Source organism: Scyliorhinus canicula, chromosome 16 (genome assembly GCF_902713615.1).
Source record: "Scyliorhinus canicula chromosome 16, sScyCan1.1, whole genome shotgun sequence".
Lineage (NCBI taxonomy): Eukaryota > Metazoa > Chordata > Chondrichthyes > Carcharhiniformes > Scyliorhinidae > Scyliorhinus > Scyliorhinus canicula.
The window spans coordinates 129,607,639-129,628,018 of record NC_052161.1 but is presented as its reverse complement, the minus strand read 5'-3'; the positions used below and the strand labels follow the sequence as shown (position 1 = coordinate 129,628,018).

Sequence of the window (20,380 nt, the reverse complement as noted above, 5' to 3'; positions counted from 1 at the left end):
CCTACCACGACTGCCTACTGTCCCCACATTCATACCAAACAGGTCCTGGTCACCCTCCCCCACCCACAATCTCCAGCCCAGGTCCCAGAAATGATGCAAGTCTACATGGAACAGTGCATCTTCCTGATTGGCTTTCCCCAACGTTGACCAATGATGAGGACGATCCGGATTGGTTGAACCTGAGGGACCAGTGAGTTATACGTACCAACCCTTCCCCACCCAGCCCCAGGAGAGTTTGTGCTTCTGGGACTGTAACCAGGGTGGGTGGGAAGGGATGAAGTTCAAATAGATTTTGGTTTGGAGCGGGGGAAGATTTTGGTACTTAATGATTGTTTAATCAACTGTTGGCATTATTTATTATTAAAATTGCAGATATTAAAGGTGAGGATTGTGTCCTCATGTGACAGGTAACCTGGAGAAATGGGAACACTCACTGATGCCTCTTTATTCAGTTTATCATTTTAACACCTGGTCTCCTTTCTTGCAGCGAACATTAGGACGAAAGAAAGGACCCAGGAATCGGAGCTCCTTTAAGGATGGTAAGAACAGAGGGATTGTGAGGATGGCGAGCGTGTGGAAGTGGCCAATCTCGCTCAGAGAGTGGTTTGAACAGATCGGGTTGGTTTCAGGCACACCGCTGTGATTTGAGGGCTATATGGGAGGTATTTGGTTTTGGCGAAGTCATGGTTTCCAAGCAAGTACATCATCCATTCTTCCCCCAGAAGCATCCCACACTCAGCATTGAGACAAGCAGCAGTTAGTCTGATTTTGGTGGTTGAGGGAATCTGTTGCCAAGGACACCGGGGAGAACTCCCTGCTAATCTTCCTGATAACCAAACCATTAGAACCTTGTCTTAATGTCTCAATTTTGTGTAAGGGGGTTGGGGTAGTGGGAAGAAATATATTCCCCCTTTTGGGAGTGTATAGAAAGGGAGATAAGTTCACGTGGTTTTATTTTCGATTGAAAGCTACATGGCTATCCTCTAATTTGAAACGTGTGGAATTGGATGGATCAATGTGTGACATGTGAGGATTGGTTTCAAATCCAAGTGAAATCTTGCTTTACCTTCTGACATCAATCATCCCGAATCTCAGTCTGGCTCCTGGAGTTTGTGAGGCCTGCAGCGTGATACTGTCCCTTAATTGGACTTTAATTGGCAATTGAAGAGGCCACAGAATTGGCTGGTGTGGGAGTTGAAGAAAATCTCAGGTAGTTCCTGTAGGGGGAGCTCCTCCTCAGTTGTCAAAGAGTCAAGGGGACCTTGCTATGTAACTATGTTATTGTCCATCTGACACATACCCCCTGGCATTAGTATCCTTAACCTTGATGAGTACGGAAAAGGTCATTGAAAATAAGTGGTTAGGGTGGCTGTGTTTGGTTCATCCTTTGCTCTGGTAACCTGGTTATTTATGGCTGCTTAGGATCCAGCAGTACCCTTGCTTCCATTTGCTTCTGCTGGTCAATGCGTTGGCTCTCTGGACCGGGGTGGGATGGAGGGTGGATTCTGGCTGTGTCTCTAGGGGAAGAGACTACACTTTCAAAACAAGAAAACACAAAATGACGGTGGAGTTTCATGCATTTCAGACATTTGGTTTGACCAAGAAATAAGACATGTGAGGGTAGAGGAGGGGTAGGAGAGAGTGCTGTGTCAACAATGAGGGTCAGCACCTTCAGGAGAACAGAGAATTGGAACCATGATTGAGAGCTGGTGCCTTCAGGAGAGATAGTTATTTGAATGACTGTAGGGAACGTCAACAGGTTAAACTAGAATGTTTCAGGGACAAATGTCTGGAGTGATGAGCTCACTGGAAGCCCTGGGATTTGTTTATGATTTGCCTCTTGTCCAATGCATTGAGAGGGTTTAATGAGGTAATTTGTAAGACAGAATACTTCAGCCAGTTCCTCGAGCAAACCTGTCACATTCCCCATCAGCACGCCAGCTCTTCACAGAGACCCAAGAACAGGACAGAACCAGAGCGAGGAATTGAGGCCTCTAGTACAGGAGTAAAGTTAGTGGCTTTATTTGAAACAGTTGATCGGATATCTTACCGGTAAGTGATGGATCCCGACCAGCCGACAGAGAATCCAATCCTGGGGGCTTTCCGGCGCCTCTCCCTCTGGCAGGGGGAGGGTTTGTCAATTGGCTTGTTTGAGGACTCGGAAGAGGCCCGCGATAACCAGGATGGTGGAGGGGGGATGAGTAACCTGTGCGAAACCTTCACCTCCTTTCTGAGTAAACTCCTGTCTTCAGATCCGAGGCTATACCAGGAGGTACGGGAGAGAGGCCTGACCAGTATTCACGAATCGGACGATGACCTGCTGGATGACACGAGGCACTTGGAATCCACAGAACCCGATGAGAAGATTGTGGTTCAGACTTACAGACCGGCACAGATGACATGGAGTCAGTTACCGCAGGTGAGTGAGAGTTTGAGAGATTGTTTTATCTTGGTTATTGCAACATGAAGTGTCTGTTAAATTCATAATCGCTACACCATTAAAGTTGAGCATTTCCATGGGGAGCTGTAACCCAGCACACAATCCATGCCAACACTTTCCAACGCAGTGCTGAGGGAGTGGTGCATTGTCTGAAGTGCCATCTTTCTGATCAGGTGTTAAACTGAGGTCTATGTACCCATTTTAAAGATTTTAAAAAGTAATTAATTGGCTGTAAAGTGCTTTGAAATGTCCTGATGCCAAGAAAGACGCTAAGTAAAATACGTGTTTCTTCTTTAGTTCTTTAACCCATTGAGGTACCTACTTATTGACACCTGCTCCTGCTTCCTGTTTTCAGGTAGTAGAACAAGGGATTCTGCAGAAACTGTCTGGCGAGGAGCGCAAGCGGCAAGAGGTACAGACCCGTGTTACACTGCGACATGTGGGACATCAGGGGCTTTCCAACCCAGGAGGACATTGTGGGAAATAGGCTGGAGGGGAAAGGCAAAGTGAAGGGCCCATGGCCCCACTGCTCGGCAGATCCAAACAGAAAGGCCAGGACCCCCAGTGCAGGGCGTATCCAGGGGTGAAGGGTCAGGACCCCAGTGTAGTGCGTATCCAGGGTTGAAGGGCCAGGACCCCCATGTAAGGCGTATCCAGGTGTGAAGGTGTCAGTACCACCCAGTGTAGGGCGTATCCAGGGGCAAAGGACCAGGGACACCCAGTGTAGGTCGTATCCAGGGGTGAAGGGTCGGGACCCCCATGTAGGGCGTATCCAGGGGTGAAGGGTCAGGACTCCCAGTGTAGGGCGTATCCAGGGGTGAAGGGCCAGGACCCCCAGTGTAGGGCGTATCCAGGGGTGAAGGGCCAGGACTCCCAATGTAGGGTGTATCCAGGGGTGAAGGGCCAGGACCCCCAGTGTAGGGCGTATCCAGTGGCAAAGGGCCAGGACCCCCAGTGTAGGGCGTATCCAGGGGTGAAGGGCCAGGACACCCAGTGTAGGGCGTATCCAGGGGTGAATGGTCAGGACCCCCAGTGTAGGGCTTATCCAGGGGTGAGGGGCCAGGACCCCCAGTGTAGGGCGTATCCAGGGGTGAAGGGGCCAGGAACCCCCAGTGTAGGGCATATCCAGGGGTGAAGAGTCAGGACCCCCAGTGTAGGGCGTAACCAGGGGTGAAGGGTCAGGACCCCCAGTGTAGGGCATATCCACGGGTGAAGGGCCAGGACCCCCGGTGTAGGGCATATCCAGGGGTGAAGGGCCAGGACCACCAGTGTAGGGCGTAACCAGGGGTGAAGGATCAGGACCCCCAGTGTAGGGCATATCCAGGGGTGAAGGGTCAGGACCCCCAGTGTAGGGCATATCCAGGGGTGAAGGGTCAGGACCCCCAGTGTAGAGCATATCCAGGGGTGAAGGGTCAGGACCCCCAATGTAAGGCGTATCCAGGGGTGAAGGGTCAGGACTCCCAATGTAGGGCGTATCCAGGGGTGAAGGGTGAGGACTCCCCGTGTAGGGCGTATCCAGGGGTGAAGGGTCAGGACCCCCAGTGTAGAGCATATCCAGGGGTGAAGGGCCAGAAACCCCTTTGCAGGGCGTATCCAGGGGTGAAGGGTCAGGACCCCCAGTGTAGGGCGTATCCAGGGGTGATGGCCCAGAACTCCCAGTGTAGCATATGGTTAACACTGGGAAAAGAAGCAGACGAGCCGGATAATTTGAGAAGCAGTTTGTGATGGCGAATTATTTCGATTTTAAAGGCCTGTCACTTTTGTGAGCAGAAGAGCCGGCCCCCTTAATCCAATCTCATCAGCATATCCTCCTATGCCTTTCTCTGTCATGGTGCTAATCTTGTTTTGCCTTAAATCCTATTCACCGCAAATATTCCTTGCGGCCGTGACTACATTCTGAACATTTTCTGGGTAAAGAAGGTTCCTCTGAATCCCAGAGAAGAGAATTCCAGCTGGCTCAGACGTTCCTTACAGATGTAACTTTAAATGTTTCTGTCACCTTTGTAAATCTGTTCTTCCCCATTTTCACCATTGCTTCTACCTCCATTTTTATTGTAATATGGAGATGGAGACCAGTATGGTGGACAGTGTAGTAAGTGTTTGATACAATTCTCACATAACTTCTCTACTTTTCAATTCAATCCCTCCAGAAATATTTGGAGTTAAAGGGGATTGTTGGAACGTAGCTGAGGGAACAAATCTCTGCATTTCTATTGAGCGTCTGTTGCTTTCAGTAAATCCCTGAAACCAAGTCCCAGAGATTAAAATATCAGAAGAGAGTCGCAGAGATTAAATGATCTGCCAGGCTTCCCACTTCCGGTCATTGCCCAGTAACTCTTACTGGGAATGTGTGGTTTTTTGGTGAAAGGTCTCAAATGTGAGGTTTAATAATAATAATCGCTTATTGTCACAAGTAGGCTTCAAATTAAGTCACCGTGAAAAGCCCCTAGTCGCCACATTCCACCGCCTGTTCGGGAGGCTGGTACGGGAATTGAACCCGCGCTCTAGCCTTAGTCTGCATTACAAGCCAGCTGTTTAGCCCACTGTGCTAACCCAGCCCAAGGTTTCAAGGGTTGAGCATCCACCAGGTACTCTCGGTCTGGACTTGCAAAGGAAAACAAGCCAGTTTGGAAGTAACCAGAGCCGTTAGGGCAGCACGGTAGCATGAAATGAAAATGAAAATCGCTTATTGTCACGAGTAGGCTTCAATGAAGATACTGTGAAAAGCCCCTAGTCGCCACATTCCGGCGCCTGTCCGGGGAGGCTGATACGGGAATCGAACCGTGCTGCTGGCCTGCTTGGTCTGCTTTAAAAGCCAGCGATTTAGCCAAGTGAGCTAAACCAGCCCCTGAGTGAGCTAACCAGCCCCATGGTGGTTAGCATAAATGCTTCACAGCTCCAGGGTCCCAGGTTCAGTTCCTGGCTGGGTCACTGTCTGTGCGGAGTCTGCACGTCCTCCCCGTGTGTGCGTGGGTTTCCTCCGGGTGCTCCGGTTTCCTCCCACAGTCAAAAGATGTGTGGGTTAGGTGGATTGGCCATGCTAAATTGCCCGTAGTGTCCTTAAAAGTAAGGTTGGGGGGTTGTTGGGTTACGGGTATAGGGTGGATACGTGGGTTTGAGTAGGGTGATCATTGCTCGGCACAACATCGAGGGCCGAAGGGCCTGTTCTGTGCTGTACTGTTCTATGTTCTATGTAACCCTAAAGGACTGAGCTGATTGTTGGATGGAAATAGTACACCCTCTTTATTCTTTTCCTTCCTACAGGCCATCTTTGAAATCATTGTATCTGAATACTCTTATCAGCACAGTCTGAATGTCCTCATCGATAAGTTCAAGAACTCGAAGGAACTACAGATGACCATGACCACCACTGAACACCATCATCTCTTCTCCAACATCTGTGACATTCAAGAGGCCAGTAAGAGGTAGGAGAGAGTGTTTGGGGGGGGGGGGGGGGGGGGGGGGGGGGGGGGGTGTTGGTGGGAAGAAGGCTTAGGGGTAGGGAAGGGTAGGATGGAGGGATTAATGGAGGTAATGGGGAGGTGGAGGGAAGTTTGGCAGTGGAGTGAATGGGCCGAGGGTGAGGAAGGCTGGAGTGGAGAGGGTGGAATACCTGTGCTGTTCTGATGATTCTTGTATGGAATGCACAATCTCTCTACAAACTCCAAACACGCAGCGTTTCAAAAAAAACCCAGACCATGGGCGCTTGCTGAGAGTCTGCCAGATCATTAACCCGGGTGTAAACTTGGTCAATCCGAAAGAGCACTCTAACTAGGCCCACTTCCCCGCCTATCCCCACAACGCGTCACCTCACCCAACGGATCTTTGGACACTAAGGAGCAATTTAGCATGGTCAATCCACCAAACTTGCACATCTTTGGACTGTGGGAGGGAAACCGGAGCACCCGGAGGAAATCCACGCAGACACGAGGAGAACGTGCACACTCCTCACAGTCACCTGAGGTTGGAATCAAACCCGGGTTCCTGGCGCTGTGAGGCAGCAGCGCTAACCATTGTGCCACTGTCAAAGTGCAACAATTTGCAGAAAGTAAGTTACTTCTGAAAAAAAAAAAATTGGTTTTAAGTATTAGTGACGTCACATTCAGAGGTAGAATGGGGATGAATGGGTCAGTCATGCCTGGAAGACACACTAAGTGACTGGAATTGAGCTTCTGCACATTGTTTATATATAACTATTCTTCATGCATTGCATTTTACTCGAGAAATAACACGCCTCTGTCGGGAGATTTTGCTGCCTTTTCAGTCATGTGTTCAGACATTCATTGTGAATATTCACCCCAGGAAGTATCATGGACTCCCGGAAATGGCACTGATTGGACGGCTGTTTCTGTCAGTCCTGGTGTCGGCCTTTGACTTGACTATTCCAACATTCCTCACCAGCTTCCCACCTTTTATCCGCCGCCCCCCTCTCCAAACCCGACCACCGTGAACATGAGTTCATCCTAAACTCTGGCTTCCCATCTCCCAACGCTCTCCAAATCCCATTCAGTTATGATTCCCAAGCACGCTGGCTTTTTATCCAGCAATGCCTCCATTTTAAAATGTGCATCCTTGTTATCAATCCATCCATGTTGTTGTCACACCCATTTTTCTTTTACTCTTTGGGGAATATTAGGGGAAGTGGTGGAAGGATTTCCGAGCTGATTGTCAGCTGTTGAACTCGGCTCCTTCTGTGGCCAACAAGTCCTGACGTTGGACTTGAACCCGTAGCTTCTGGTCCAGTGGTAGTGCTGCCACTGCGCCACAAGACATCCTAATCCGCCCATGACCTCTCACCTTCGTATCTCTAATCTCCTCCAACTCCACAGTCCTCCGGGATCTCTCCATTCCTCAAATCCTGGTCTCTTGTGCATCCCCGATTTTAATCACTTCACCACCGGCGGACTGCTTGTGCTCGGAAATTCCCTCACGAAAAAAACTCTCAATCTCATTCTCCTCCTTTATGCCTCCTCATTATCTCTTTCACCAAGTTTTTAGTCATCTCCAATATCATCCTATTTGGCTCAGTGTCAACGTTCGTTTGATTATTGTCCTGTGCGGCAGCTTGGTACATTTTACTACATTATAGGCCAGGGGTGGGCAAACTACGGCCCGCGGGCCGCATGCGGCCCGCCAAAGGTCTTTATGCGGCCCACCAAGATCAAGTCATTAAAAAAAAATAAAAACATTTAAAAATTTTTTTTTTTAAGGTTAATGGGGGGGCTGCTGGGTTACTGGTATAGAGTGGATACGTTGACTTGAGTAGGGTGATCATTGCTCGGCACAACATGTGTTTCATGTGAAGTTTCTACTTTAAAATATTAATTAATAAAAATTAATTGCTTTTTTTTCCTTTAAAAACCTTTTATTTTGGCTATTTTAAATATTAATTATTTAACTTAATATACTATGCGGCCCTTTAAAATTGTGAATTTCTGAATGTGGCCCTTGCACGGAAAAGTTTGCCCACCCCTGTTATAGGCGTTATATAAATGCAGGTCGTTGTTGTTGGTCTGGGCTGTACGACACAGTGTGTGGGAGTTGGTGAAAGGTGAATGATTTTATGCTTTCCGCTAGTAGCTGAAGCGGGCGTGTTGGAACAGTAACACCACCCAAGCTGCTTCACATGTACCAACTCCGTTGATAGCTGGAGCCACGCCAGGACCTAGACGTTCTCAGGTTGCTTGTGTGAAAACGATATTCATTCTCGCTCTCGCTGCTTGGGAGAGGCAAATCAGGAGGTTCACTGAAGCAATGAGCAAGGAAGTTGATTCTGGTGGGGGCCAAGTGTGGCAACTAGCCCTTGCGACGGTCATGTGTGCTCAGGCCCATTACCAGAGCTGCAGGAGGCTGCTTCACTCAGCGGCACATTTACCAGGATCCGATTACAGTGTTGGCCTGGAGCAATAGCGGAGTTCTGGAAAGCTGACAAACTAGGTTTGGCGGGGTTTCACTTGGCATTAGTGTTGTCTGTGAATGTGCTGAGCTGTGTTCTCTCGTTTCCTGGAGGCACCGACTCTTGCCTCATCGGCGTGGAGTGTATTCAGTGACAGCTGCTCTTTCACATATCAGCCCTTCTTTGTGTGAGAGTTTAGACAGTGAGATTGGAAGAATTACACCGAATCTGCAGGCCCAACTGGTCTATACTGGTGTTTATGTTCCGTACGTTCATCTTCCCATTATCACCCATCCAAATCCCTCCATTCCCTTCTCCCTCATTTACATTTCAAACTTCCCCTTAAATGTGTCAATGCTCTCTACATCAGCCATCTCTGTGGCACTTCCACATTTTAAAATTATTTCATGAGTTATGTGTGTCACTGGCTAGGCCAGCATTTATTGCCCATCCCTAATTTTCTCTTGAGAAGGTGGTGCTGAGCCACGGTAGTCCATGTGGTGTAGGTACACCCACAGTGCTGTTAGGGAGGGAGTTCCAGGGTCTTGACCCAGTGATGTGAGGGAACGGTGATGTAGTTCCAAGTCAGGATGATGTATGGCTTGGAGGGGAACTTGCAGGTGGTGGAGTGCCCATGTATCTGCTGCCTTGACCTCCTAGATGGCAGTGGTCTCTGGTTTTGAAGGTGCTGCCTAAGGAACCTTGGTAAGCTGCTGCAATGCACCTTGTAGATGGTGCACACAATTGCTAATGTGCATCAGTGTAGTGGAGGGAGTGAATGATTGTGGAAGGGTGTCAATCAAGTGGGCTGATTTGTCCTGGGTGGTTAGGAACTTCTTGAGTGTTGTTGGAGCTGCACTCATCCAGGCAAGTGGAGAGTGTTCCATCACATTCTGGCTTGTTACCTGGACATTCTGGACAGACTTAGGGGAGCCAGGAGGCGAGTTACTCACCACAGGCCTCCTAGCCTCTGACCTGTTCTTGTAGCCACAGTGTTTATATGGATTATCCAATTCAGTTTGTGGTAGATGGTAACCCCCAGAATGTTGGTAGAGGGGTATTCATTGATGTCTACCACTGAATGTCAAGGGGCGATATTTAGATTTTCTCTTGTTGGAAATGCCTGGCACTTGTGAGGTGCAAAATCTGTCCACGTCTTGCATGTGGGCACTCACTACATTGGTATCTGAGGAATTGTCAATAGTGCTAATCATCAGCAAATGCGACCTTTGACCTTATGATGGAGGGAACGTCATTGTCACTTTCCTCTCTGTTGAAGGAATTCTTCCTTGACCAAAATTTATCTGTTAGTAATCATCTTCTAGTCATGTCCTCTTGTTCTGATTTCACCCACAAGTGGAAACAATCTCTCTACATCCACCCGAGAGAATCTCTTCACGATTTAAAATACCTTGATCAGGTTTCCTTTTCCTAAAGAAATTCCCAGGCTGATCCATCTCTCCTGGTAGTTGAATCCTTTACCTTTCAATAGTGACTATTCTTCCAAGAAAGAGAGTACTGCATTGGAAGGAAAATGCCTATTGGATATCTCACGAATGTGAAAGGCGCTATATAAATGCAACTTTTCTTCCCACTTCCTCGCGATCATTTCTGTACTTGTTCCGTTTTGTACTGTGTAGTACAACTGTCTCCCTCAATACCACACTGCAGCTCTCCCTCAGTATCACACTGCAGCTCTCCCTCAGTATCACACTGCAGCCCTCCCTCAGTACCACACTGCAGCTCCCTCAGTATCACACTGCAGCCCTCCCTCAGTACCACACTGCAGCTCTCCCTCAGTACCACACTGCAGCTCTCCCTCAGTACCACACTGCAGCCCTCCATCAGTACCACACTGCAGCTCTCCCTCAGTACCACACTGCAGCTCTCCCTCAGTACCACACTGCAGCTCTCCCTCAGTACCACACTGCAGCCCTCCCTCAGTACCACACTGCAGCTCCCTCAGTATCACACTGCAGCTCTCCCTCAGTATCACACTGCAGCTCTCCCTCAGTACCACACTGCAGCTCCCTCAGTACCACACTGCAGCTCCCTCAGTACCACACTGCAGCTCCCTCAGTACCACACTGCAGCTCCCTCAGTACACACTGCAGCTCCCTCAGTACCACACTGCAGCTCCCTCAGTATCACACTGCAGCTCTCCCTCAATACCACACTGCAGCTCTCCCTCAGTACCACACTGCAGCTCCCTCAGTATCACACTGCAGCTCCCTCAGTACCACACTGCAGCTCCCTCAGTATCACACTGCAGCTCCCTCAGTACCACACTGCAGCTCCCTCAGTACCACACTGCAGCTCCCTCAGTACCACACTGCAGCTCCCTCAGTACCACACTGCAGCTCCCTCAGTACCACACTGCAGCCCTCCCTCAGTACCACACTGCAGCTCCCTCAGTACCACACTGCAGCTCCCTCAGTACCACACTGCAGGCCTCCCTCAGTACCACACTGCAGCTCCCTCAGTACCACACTGCAGCTCCCTCAGTACACACTGCAGCTCCCCTCAGTACCACACTGCAGCTCTCCCTCAGTACCACACTGCAGCTCTCCCTCAGTACCACACTGCAGCCCCCTCATACCACACTGCAGCTCTCCCTCAGTACCACACTGCAGCCCCCTCAGTACCACACTGCAGCTCCCTCAGACCACACTGCAGCTCCCTCAGTACCACACTGCAGCTCCCTCAGTACACACTGCAGCCCTCCCTCAGTACCACACTGCAGCTCCCTCAGTACCAACTGCAGCTCCCTCAGTACCACACTGCAGCTCCCTCAGTACCACACTGCAGCCCCCTCAGTACCACACTGCAGCCCTCCCTCAGTACCACACTGCAGCCTCCCTCAGTACCACACTGCAGCCCTCCCTCAGTACCCCACTGCAGCTCCCTCAGTACCCCACTGCAGCTCCCCCTCAGTACCACACTGCAGCTCTCCCTCAGTACCACACTGCAGCCCTCCCTCAGTACCACACTGCAGCTCCCTCAGTACCACACTGCAGCTCCCTCAGTACCACACTGCAGCTCCCTCAGTACCACACTGCAGCTCTCCCTCAGTACCACACTGCAGCTCCCTCAGTACCACACTGCAGCTCCTCCCTCGTACCACACTGCAGCTCCCTCAGTACACACTGCAGCTCCCTCAGTACCACACTGCAGCTCCCTCAGTACCCCACTGCAGCTCCCTCAGTATCACACTGCAGCTCCCTCAGTACCACACTGCAGCTCCTCAGTACCACTGCAGCTCCCTCACCACACTGCAGCTCTCCCTCAGTACCACACTGCAGCTCCCTCAGTACCACACTGCAGCTCCCTCAGTACCACACTGCAGCTCTCCCTCAGTACCACACTGCAGCCCTCCCTCAGTACCACACTGCAGCTCCCTCAGTACCACACTGCAGGCCTCCCTCAGTACCACACTGCAGCTCCCTCAGTACCACACTGCAGCTCCCTCAGTACCACACTGCAGCTCTCCTCAGTACCACGCTGCAGCTCCCTCAGTACCACACTGCAGCTCCCTCAGTACCACACTGCAGCTCCCTCAGTACCACACTGCAGCTCCCTCAGTACCACACTGCAGCTCCCTCAGTACCCACTGCAGCTCCCTCAGTACCACACTGCAGCTCCCTCAGTACCACACTGCAGCTCCCTCAGTACCACACTGCAGCTCCCTCAGTACCACACTGCAGCTCTCCCTCAGTACCACACTGCAGCTCCCTCAGTACCACACTGCAGCTCCCTCAGTACCACACTGCAGCTCCCTCAGTACCACACTGCAGCTCTCCCTCAGTACCACACTGCAGCTCTCCCTCAGTACCACACTGCAGCCCTCCCTCAGTACCACACTGCAGCTCCCTCAGTACCACACTGCAGCTCCCTCAGTACCAACACTGCAGCTCCCTCAGTACCACACTGCAGCTCCACTCAGTACCACACTGCAGCCTCCCTCAGTACCACACTGCAGCTCCCTCAGTACCACACTGCAGCTCTCCCTCAGTAACCACACTGCAGCCTCCCTCAGTACACACTTTGCAGCTTCCCTCAGTACCACACTGCAGATCCCCTCAGTACCACATGCAGGCCTACCCCTCAGTACCACACTGCAGCTCCTCCTCAGTATCCACACTGCATGCGCTCCCTCAGTACAACACTGCAGCTCCCTCAGTACCCACTTGGCCAGCTCTCCCTCAGATATCCACACTGCAGCCCTCCTCAGTACCACACTGCAGCTTCCCTCAGTACCACACTGCAGCTCTCCCTCCGTACCACACTGCAGCTACCTCCAGTACCACACTGCCAGCATCTCCACTCAGTACCACACTGCAGCTCCCTCAGTACCACACTGCAGCTCTCCCTCAGTACCACACTGCAGCTCCCTCAGTACCCCACTGCAGCTCCCCTCAGTACCACACTGCAGCTCCCTCAGTACCCCACTGCAGCCCTCCCTCAGTACCACACTGCAGCTCCCTCAGTACCACACTGCAGCTCCCCTCAGTACCACACTGCAGCTCTCCCTCAGTACCACACTGCAGCTCTCCCTCAGTACCACACTGCAGCTCTCCCTCAGTACCACACTGCAGCTCCCTCAGTACCACACTGCAGCTCCCTCAGTACCACACTGCAGCTCTCCCTCAGTACCACACTGCAGCTCCCTCAGTACCACACTGCAGCTCTCCCTCAGTACCACACTGCAGCTCCCCTCAGTATCCACACTGCAGCTCCCTCAGTACCACACTGCAGCTCCCTCAGTACCACACTGCAGCTCCCCTCAGTACCACACTGCAGCTCCCTCAGTACCACACTGCAGCTCTCCCTCAGTACCACACTGCAGCTCCCCCTCAGTACCACACTGCAGCTCCCTCTCAGTACCACACTGCAGCTCCCTCAGTACCACACTGCAGCTCCCTCTCAGTACCGCACTAAAAGTGTCAGCCCAATCCCCTGACCTGGGGCATTGACCAATAACTTCCTCACTTCAAGGCAACTGTGCTGCCCACTGAGCCGCATTTGCAATTTGGTGCTTTATATTGCTGTCAGTCGGTATATGTGACTGTGAGAGACATTAAACGCTGTGTTTTGTGTCTTTCGCTATCTCAAAGGGAACTTTTTGGGAGTGTGCGGTGCGGGGGCCTGACCATCAGGGCAAATTGCTGCAAGTGGGGTAAATATTAGCTATTGGGTCCATAAGGGCAGATAACAGAATCTAATTCAGAGTAGCGTTGCACTCCTCCGTTATTGTGAAGAATAGTGGTTCCTTCGTGCCCTTGGTTAGAGTTACATGACACACAGAAAATGGTCATCTATTTAATCTGAGCAAACTAACTGTTTTCTGAGATTTGAACAGGGTGTCATCAGGATGGCATTTGACCTCGGCCACTGCTTAAAGGGGTGGTGTGCTGATTAAAATTGCTACATTTCTAATTAAAGGGGCAGTCAGTCAGCTGGTGACATCGCCCGATTCCTGTTTAAAGGGGCAGTAAGGTGCTGACAAAATTGGCAGATTTCTAATTAAAGGGGCATGAGCTGGTAAACTGGCCAATATCTAATTAAAGCAGGGGGTGGGCCGGCTGCAGGTGTTGATGTGATGGCTGTTGGGCTTATTTTATTAGCCTGTGAATCAAAAAGCCAATGGATGGATAATATTTAACTGTAACAGGCCCAGCATCAGCTGCTTTCAAGCAATTGAGTGAATGGGGCTCTTGCCTGTCCTAGCTGTTACTGGCAGGTTCTCTGAGACAGAGGGTAATCCCATGAATTTGTTTGTTTTAATCTCTTGGTTGCATGCCGCCTGCTTACTATGCGCTTGCAGGAACCCCCCGTGATGTTGCTCACAAGTCAGAAGATATTCAGTGGTCTTCAAAGTCTCAGATTTAAATTTCTCATCCTTGTGTTCAAATACCACCCCCCCCCCCCCCCCCCCCCCCCCCCCCCAAACCCACCACCAGCCCCTGGGCCTCTCCGTTCCCTGTATATGTTACCTCTTTCAACCCGGCAATCCTCGGAGAATTCAACTCCTCCACCCCCAACGTCGTGTGTATCCCCCACAGTGGCAGCCGTGCCTTCAGCTGCCAAGGCCCTCGGCTGTGAAGTTCCCTCCCTAAACCTCTTCACTGCTCCACCTCCTGTCCTTGAAGATGCTCCTTTGCTCAAGCGCACAGCTGTGATGCACCTTGGGATGATTTGCTATGTTTAAAGGTGCTACATAAATACAAGGTGTTGGTTTAAAAAAAAGCTTGGTGACGACGGCAGCTGGCCTTTGGTTTGATTTGATCCAGTTTAGCTCTTGGAATGTCCTGAAGTCAATGATTGACGTATTGCTGTTGGTGGGAGATGTTTGCACAGACACACAGGCAAACAACACAGAGGGAAAAAGGTGGTTGAGCGGTAAAGAAAGTATAAAATTGAGGGATAAGGATCTTTGATTCAGATGGATGTCTTCCAGTTAGTTTCTTTCTTAAGCTAAGGCCTTCAGTTGGGTACTTTCTTTTCCTTCAGCTTGTGATGATCTTCACTTCAGACTCACAGTGACAGCAGGCAAACCGCAACAGAGAGTGGGAGGATCACAGCTCCTCTTCCTTTGAGGATCTAGAGGATTTATATGGTTCTCTGTGGCAAGGTTGTCTACGTTTTCTACAGATTCCGGATCCTTTCAAGCTTACAGCAAAGATATGCCAGGCATTCACTGGTTTTAGAACAATAAAGTAGTTTCTTCAGCAAGAGAAAGAGAGAGAGAATGCTTTTCTTCTCCTTCCAAGGTCTAATCACTTCTGCTCAGTTCTCTCAGAAAGCATCACGCAAGAACCAATAACTGATGGTTGTCAGGCAGAACACTGTCCCTGGCCAACCCACGAGTTGCCAGCCAACCAATCGAACCAACTTCCTCCAAAACCGGTTCCCTAAGATTCACTCAGTGCCGATGAGTCTGGTTTCTCCTCTCCAAAATAAAACCCGAGGAGCACACTGTCCTGGCAAGCACTCTTCTGCTGAAAGGCAAATTCTGATTATGGGTCACCAGACCAAAATAACAAAACAAAAGAAATGGGAACAAAGAAAATAAACGGGAAGGACTCTTAGACCAGCAAGAAATGACGTCTGTTTCTTATTAAAATTACTCTTTGCTTCTCTTTAGATTTTTTGATGACCTTGAAATGCGACACAAGCAAAACCCAGTTATCCGCGATATCAGTGACATTGTGGAACATCATACATCAAACCGTTTTGATGCTTATGTCATCTACTGCTCAAATGAAATTTACCAGCAAAGAACACTACAGAAGTTACTGTAAGTCCAGAGTGGTCTTTGAAACTCTTAGCATTGTCAACAATGTGTTGGGACTGACAGCGAAGCCCGGGCCTACCTGGTTAGGCTGTGTCGGTGGGTCACTGATCCCGGAGTGTCGGTTAACATTCTTCTCTTGCCTCTTGCAGCAACTCCAACACGCAGTTCAAAGAAACCCTGCAGCAGATTCAGAGTGTACCGGAATGTGGAGGCCTGCCCATCATCTCCTTCCTGATTCTGCCCATGCAGAGGGTGACCCGACTGCCACTCCTCATGGATGTAGGTTGCCAGGCATCTCTCTCAGCCGGTTTGTGTGGGATCACCGGCTGGCGGGTTATTGACGACTAAAATTTATGGCAATTTAAGGCTGACATCTCTACACATAGCTCTCGACGGAGCATAGTTGGGGGTGGGGGGAGTGGGACAATATCTGTGATTCTGTAAATGCTGGCAAGTGGGGTTGGGTAGGCAGGTCAGGGCCTTTCCTGCGTCGGTGCAGACTCGATGGGCCGAAGGGCCTCTTCTGCACTGCGATTCTGAGTCTGTCTGACCTCCGAACCTCTGAGACCGGTAAAAGTTCAGGCCACCTGACAAATGTGAGAGGTTTGAGTGTGTGATGGAGCAGATTGCTCATGAACTGAGAAAGGAGCTTGATGGGCTGAATGATCCCAATCTCATTTCAAGCGCATGTTCAGTGCTCAACACGTTACAAATATACATTATACATGCAGCACAGAAATGGACAATTTGGTTCAACAAGTCCCTGTCCATGTTTATGTGCCACGTCAAGCTCCTCCCACTCCATCAACATATTCATAAAACTAAAAAAAAGGTGCAAACTGGTTGCCTGGATGTGGAATGGTCTCTGAAATGTGAAGGGGTTGTTTTATCGGTTAGCAGAGGGTCGTTTGTGTGGTTGTGTTGAGATTTGCAACATAGGAGACCAGTGGGTTTCGCTGCATCATTGTGAGGCTATGGTGGAACAGTCCATTGTATTCCTCAACAGGACCTGTTCCTTCACTAAAGGTGCCAGAACATGTCCTGGTAAAGTGAAGGGAGCTTCCCGAGAGACTCCCAGACATTTCCTCCCTCAACCAACAGCATAGAAAACACATGATCTCTTTCCTCTCAGTGCTGCTGATGGGATCTTGCTCTGCAATGGCTGCCACGTTTGCCTCCATTTGGCACTTAAATGTAATGCAGAGGATGTCAGGCACTTTGGGATGTTTCCGAGAGATGTCTGGGAGGTGCAGGCTTCAGGATCGTCTCTCTATCTGTTCCTCCCTCGTTGCCATTCGCCTGGGCTAAAACATTGCTCGAAATGGGCAGCATGGTAGCACAGTGGTTAGCACTGTTGCTTCACAGCTCCAGGGTCCCAGGTTTGATTCCCGGCTTGGGTCACTGTCTGTGTGGGTTTCCTCCGGGTGCTCCGGTTTCCTCCCACAGTCCAAATAAGGGGCTGGTTTAGCTCAGAAGGCTAAATCGCTGGCTTATAAAGCAGACCAAGCAGGCCAGCAGCACGGTTCGATTCCCGTACCAGCCTCCCCGGACAGGCGCCGGAATGTGGCGACTAGGGGCTTTTCACAGTAACTTCATTGAAGCCTACTCGTGACAATAAGCAATTTTCATTTCATTTCATTTCAATACGTGTAGGTTGAGTGGATTGGCCATGATAAATTGCCCTTTAGCATCCAGAAAAAAGGTTTTGTGGGGTTACTGGGTCATGGGGATAGGGTGGAGATGTGGGCTTGGGTGGGGTGCTCTTTCCAGGGGCGGGTGCAGACTCGATGGGCCGAATGGCCTCCTTCTGCACTGTAAATTGTATGATTCTATGAAATGGAAGTGAAGTATCGTTCGCCATTGCAGCAATACTTTCCAGAAAAGTCTTTCAGCAAAATTGGAATGTGAATGAACTTGTTTTGTTAACTGTGTGTGTGTATGAGTGTGTTTTGTTCACAATATTGGTTTAAGCATTCGATGATAATTAATGCCATGGTGATGTTTACCTTATAAAGCAACCAATTCATTGCTTTGTTTCGGAACAGCTTTGCAGACTGGGTAATGAACTGGAATCTCCAGCCCCTGAGTTTGACACTCGCACTAGGCCAGCCCCACCATCATTGTCATTACATCGAAACATACGTGGGAAATAGAAGCAGAAGGAGGCCATTCGGCCCTTCAAGCCTGCTCCACCATTCATTGTGATCATGGCTGATCATCAAGTTCAATATTGATCCAGCCCCCACCCCCACCCCTATATCCCTTGAACCCTTTCACCCCAATCGCTGTATCTAATTCCTTCTTGCAGGAGTTGATTCTCGCTGCGCAATGTATTCAAATAGTGTCAGATCAGCCCGGATGAGACTGCTGGCTCTGTCGTGACCACCCACCCAGCCCCTCCCTGGATCTAACCCTTGCCCTGCAGAGGGACTTGCAAACAGTTCTTTTTGACTGCGAGTGTAAGTTAGCTGTGTGATCTGGGTTCTCGTGTCCCAAATCCTGACTAATTGGGAAGGGATCAAGCTGAAACTTTACCCTTTCAAAAGAGAAAGCTGGGACCTATGTTTTTCCCAAAAATATACTTTATTCATAAAATTTAAAGAAGTACATTACAGAACCTTTTGACTTGAAAATTGCATGGAGCACAATGAAATTCAACTTGTCTCCATTCGGCATGGTCCGTTCTGAGGTACCTCAACCCAATTGTATTAATTGTGAGGTCACGGAATGGCCTGACTCTCGATGTCTGGTTGTTGGCTGTACAATGTGACTCCCGTATCTTTCCCTTTGTATTGCTGCGTTTCCACACTAATCTTCTCTCATTTGTCTTTCAGACTATTTGTCAGAAAACAAACCGTTTTCAACTGGAGTACGACGCAGCAACCAGGGCATTGAAAGCCATCAGTAAGGTACAGGACAATATTGTCTAACCGCCCCCTCGTTCCTCTGGACAGGTCAGTATCCATCTTCAGTAGAGGCAGCAGCGAGTGAGGAAGAAGCAACAGTTCATCAGTCCTCCTGTCACATTCTTCCAGCCGCTGCTTTTACCCTAAGCAGCTCTCTCCTCTATCGATTCAGTTTTGAATCTTGCTCGAATCAGGAAGACTCTTCTGATATCTTTAATCTTGCTCATATTCCTGCACCAGATGCAGGTTGTTAGACCAGCAACATCATCCATGTTCCCGTTTATATTTCTCTGCACCTGTGTTCCTCTTCAAGTAGTACTGAGGGAATGCAGCTGTGTCAGAGGGTCAGTACTGAGGGAGTGCTGCTGTGTCAGAGGGTCATTACTGAGGGAGTGCTGCTGTGTCAGAGGGTCAATACTGAGGGAGTGCTGCTGTGTCAGAGGGTCAATACTGAGGGAGTGCCGCACTGTCAGAGGGTCAATACTGAGGGAGTGCCGCACTGTCGGAGGGTCAGTACTGAGGGAGTGCTGCTGTGTCAGAGGGTCAGTACTGAGGGAGTGCTGCTGTGTCAGAGGGTCATTACTGAGAGAGCACCGCACTGTCAGAGGGTCAATACTGAGGGAGTACTGCACTGTCAGAGGGTCAGTACTGAGGGAGTGCCGCACTGTCAGAGGGTCAGTACTGAGGGAGTGCTGCTGTGTCAGAGGGTCAGTGCTGAGGGAGTGCCGCACTGTCAGAGGGTCAGTACTGAGGGAGTGCTGCTGTGTCAGAGGGTCATTACTGAGAGAGCACCGCACTGTCAGAGGGTCAGTACTGAGGGAGTGCCGCACTGTCAGAGGGTCAGTACTGAGGGAGTGCTGCTGTGTCAGAGGGTCAGTGCTGAGGGAGTGCCGCACTGTCAGAGGGTCAGTACTGAGGGAGTGCTGCTGTGTCAGAGGGTCAGTGCTGAGGGAGTGCTGCACTGTCAGAGGGTCAGCACTGAGGGAGTGCTGCACTGTCAGAGGGTCAGTACTGAGGGAATGCAGCTGTGTCAGAGGGTCAGTACTGAGGGAGTGCTGCACTGTCAGAGGGTCAGCACTGAGGGAGTGCTGCACTGTCAGAGGGTCAGTACCGAGGGAGCGCTGCACTGTCAGAGGGTCAGTACTGAGGGAGTGCTGCAGTCAGAGGGTCAGTACTGAGGGAGTGCTGCACTGTCAGAGGGTCAATACTGAGGGAGTGCTGCACTGTCAGAGGGTCAGTACTGAGGGAGTGCTGCACTGTCAGAGGGTCAGTACTGAGGGAGTGCTGCACTGTCAGAGGGTCAATACTGAGGGAGTGCTGCACTGTCAGAGGGTCAGTACAGAGGGAATGCTGCACTCTCAGAGGGTCAATACTGAGGGAATGCAGCTGTGTCAGAGGCTCAGTACTGAGGGAGTGCTACACAGTCAGAGGGTCAGTACTGAGAGGGTGCTGCACTGTCAGAGGGTCAATACTGAGGGAGTGCTGCACTGTCAGAGGGTCAGTACTGAGGGAGCGCTGCACTGTCAGAGGGTCAGTACTGAGGGAGTGCTGCACTGTCAGAGGGTCAGTACTGAGGGAGTGCTGCACTGTCAGAGGGACAGTCCTGAGGGAATGCAGCTGTGTCAGAGGGTCAATACTGAGGGAGTGCTGCCCTGTCAGAGGGTCAGTACTGGGGGAGTGCTGCTGTGTCACGGCAGCACGGTAGCATTGTGTCCAAAATTGCCGTCAGTGTTGGGTGGGGTTACTGGGTTATGGGCATAGGGTGGAGGTGTTGACCTTGGGTAGGGTGCTCTTTCCAAGAGCCGGTGCAGACTCGATGGGCCAAATGGCCTCCTTCTACACTG

General features: G+C 50.4%; 1 protein-coding gene across 1 annotated transcript in view; it reads left to right on the top strand.

Moving 5' to 3' along the window:
- Positions 1-20,380, top strand: part of arhgef16 (Rho guanine nucleotide exchange factor (GEF) 16) — a 70,373-nt gene that overhangs the window by 35,492 nt on the left and 14,501 nt on the right. The window contains exons 4-9 of the mRNA XM_038773341.1: positions 2,253-2,419; positions 2,796-2,852; positions 5,705-5,865; positions 15,481-15,633; positions 15,780-15,909; positions 18,465-18,539. Of these exons, the coding sequence (XP_038629269.1) occupies positions 2,253-2,419; positions 2,796-2,852; positions 5,705-5,865; positions 15,481-15,633; positions 15,780-15,909; positions 18,465-18,539 (743 nt within the window). The remainder of the gene's footprint in view (positions 1-2,252; positions 2,420-2,795; positions 2,853-5,704; positions 5,866-15,480; positions 15,634-15,779; positions 15,910-18,464; positions 18,540-20,380) is intronic.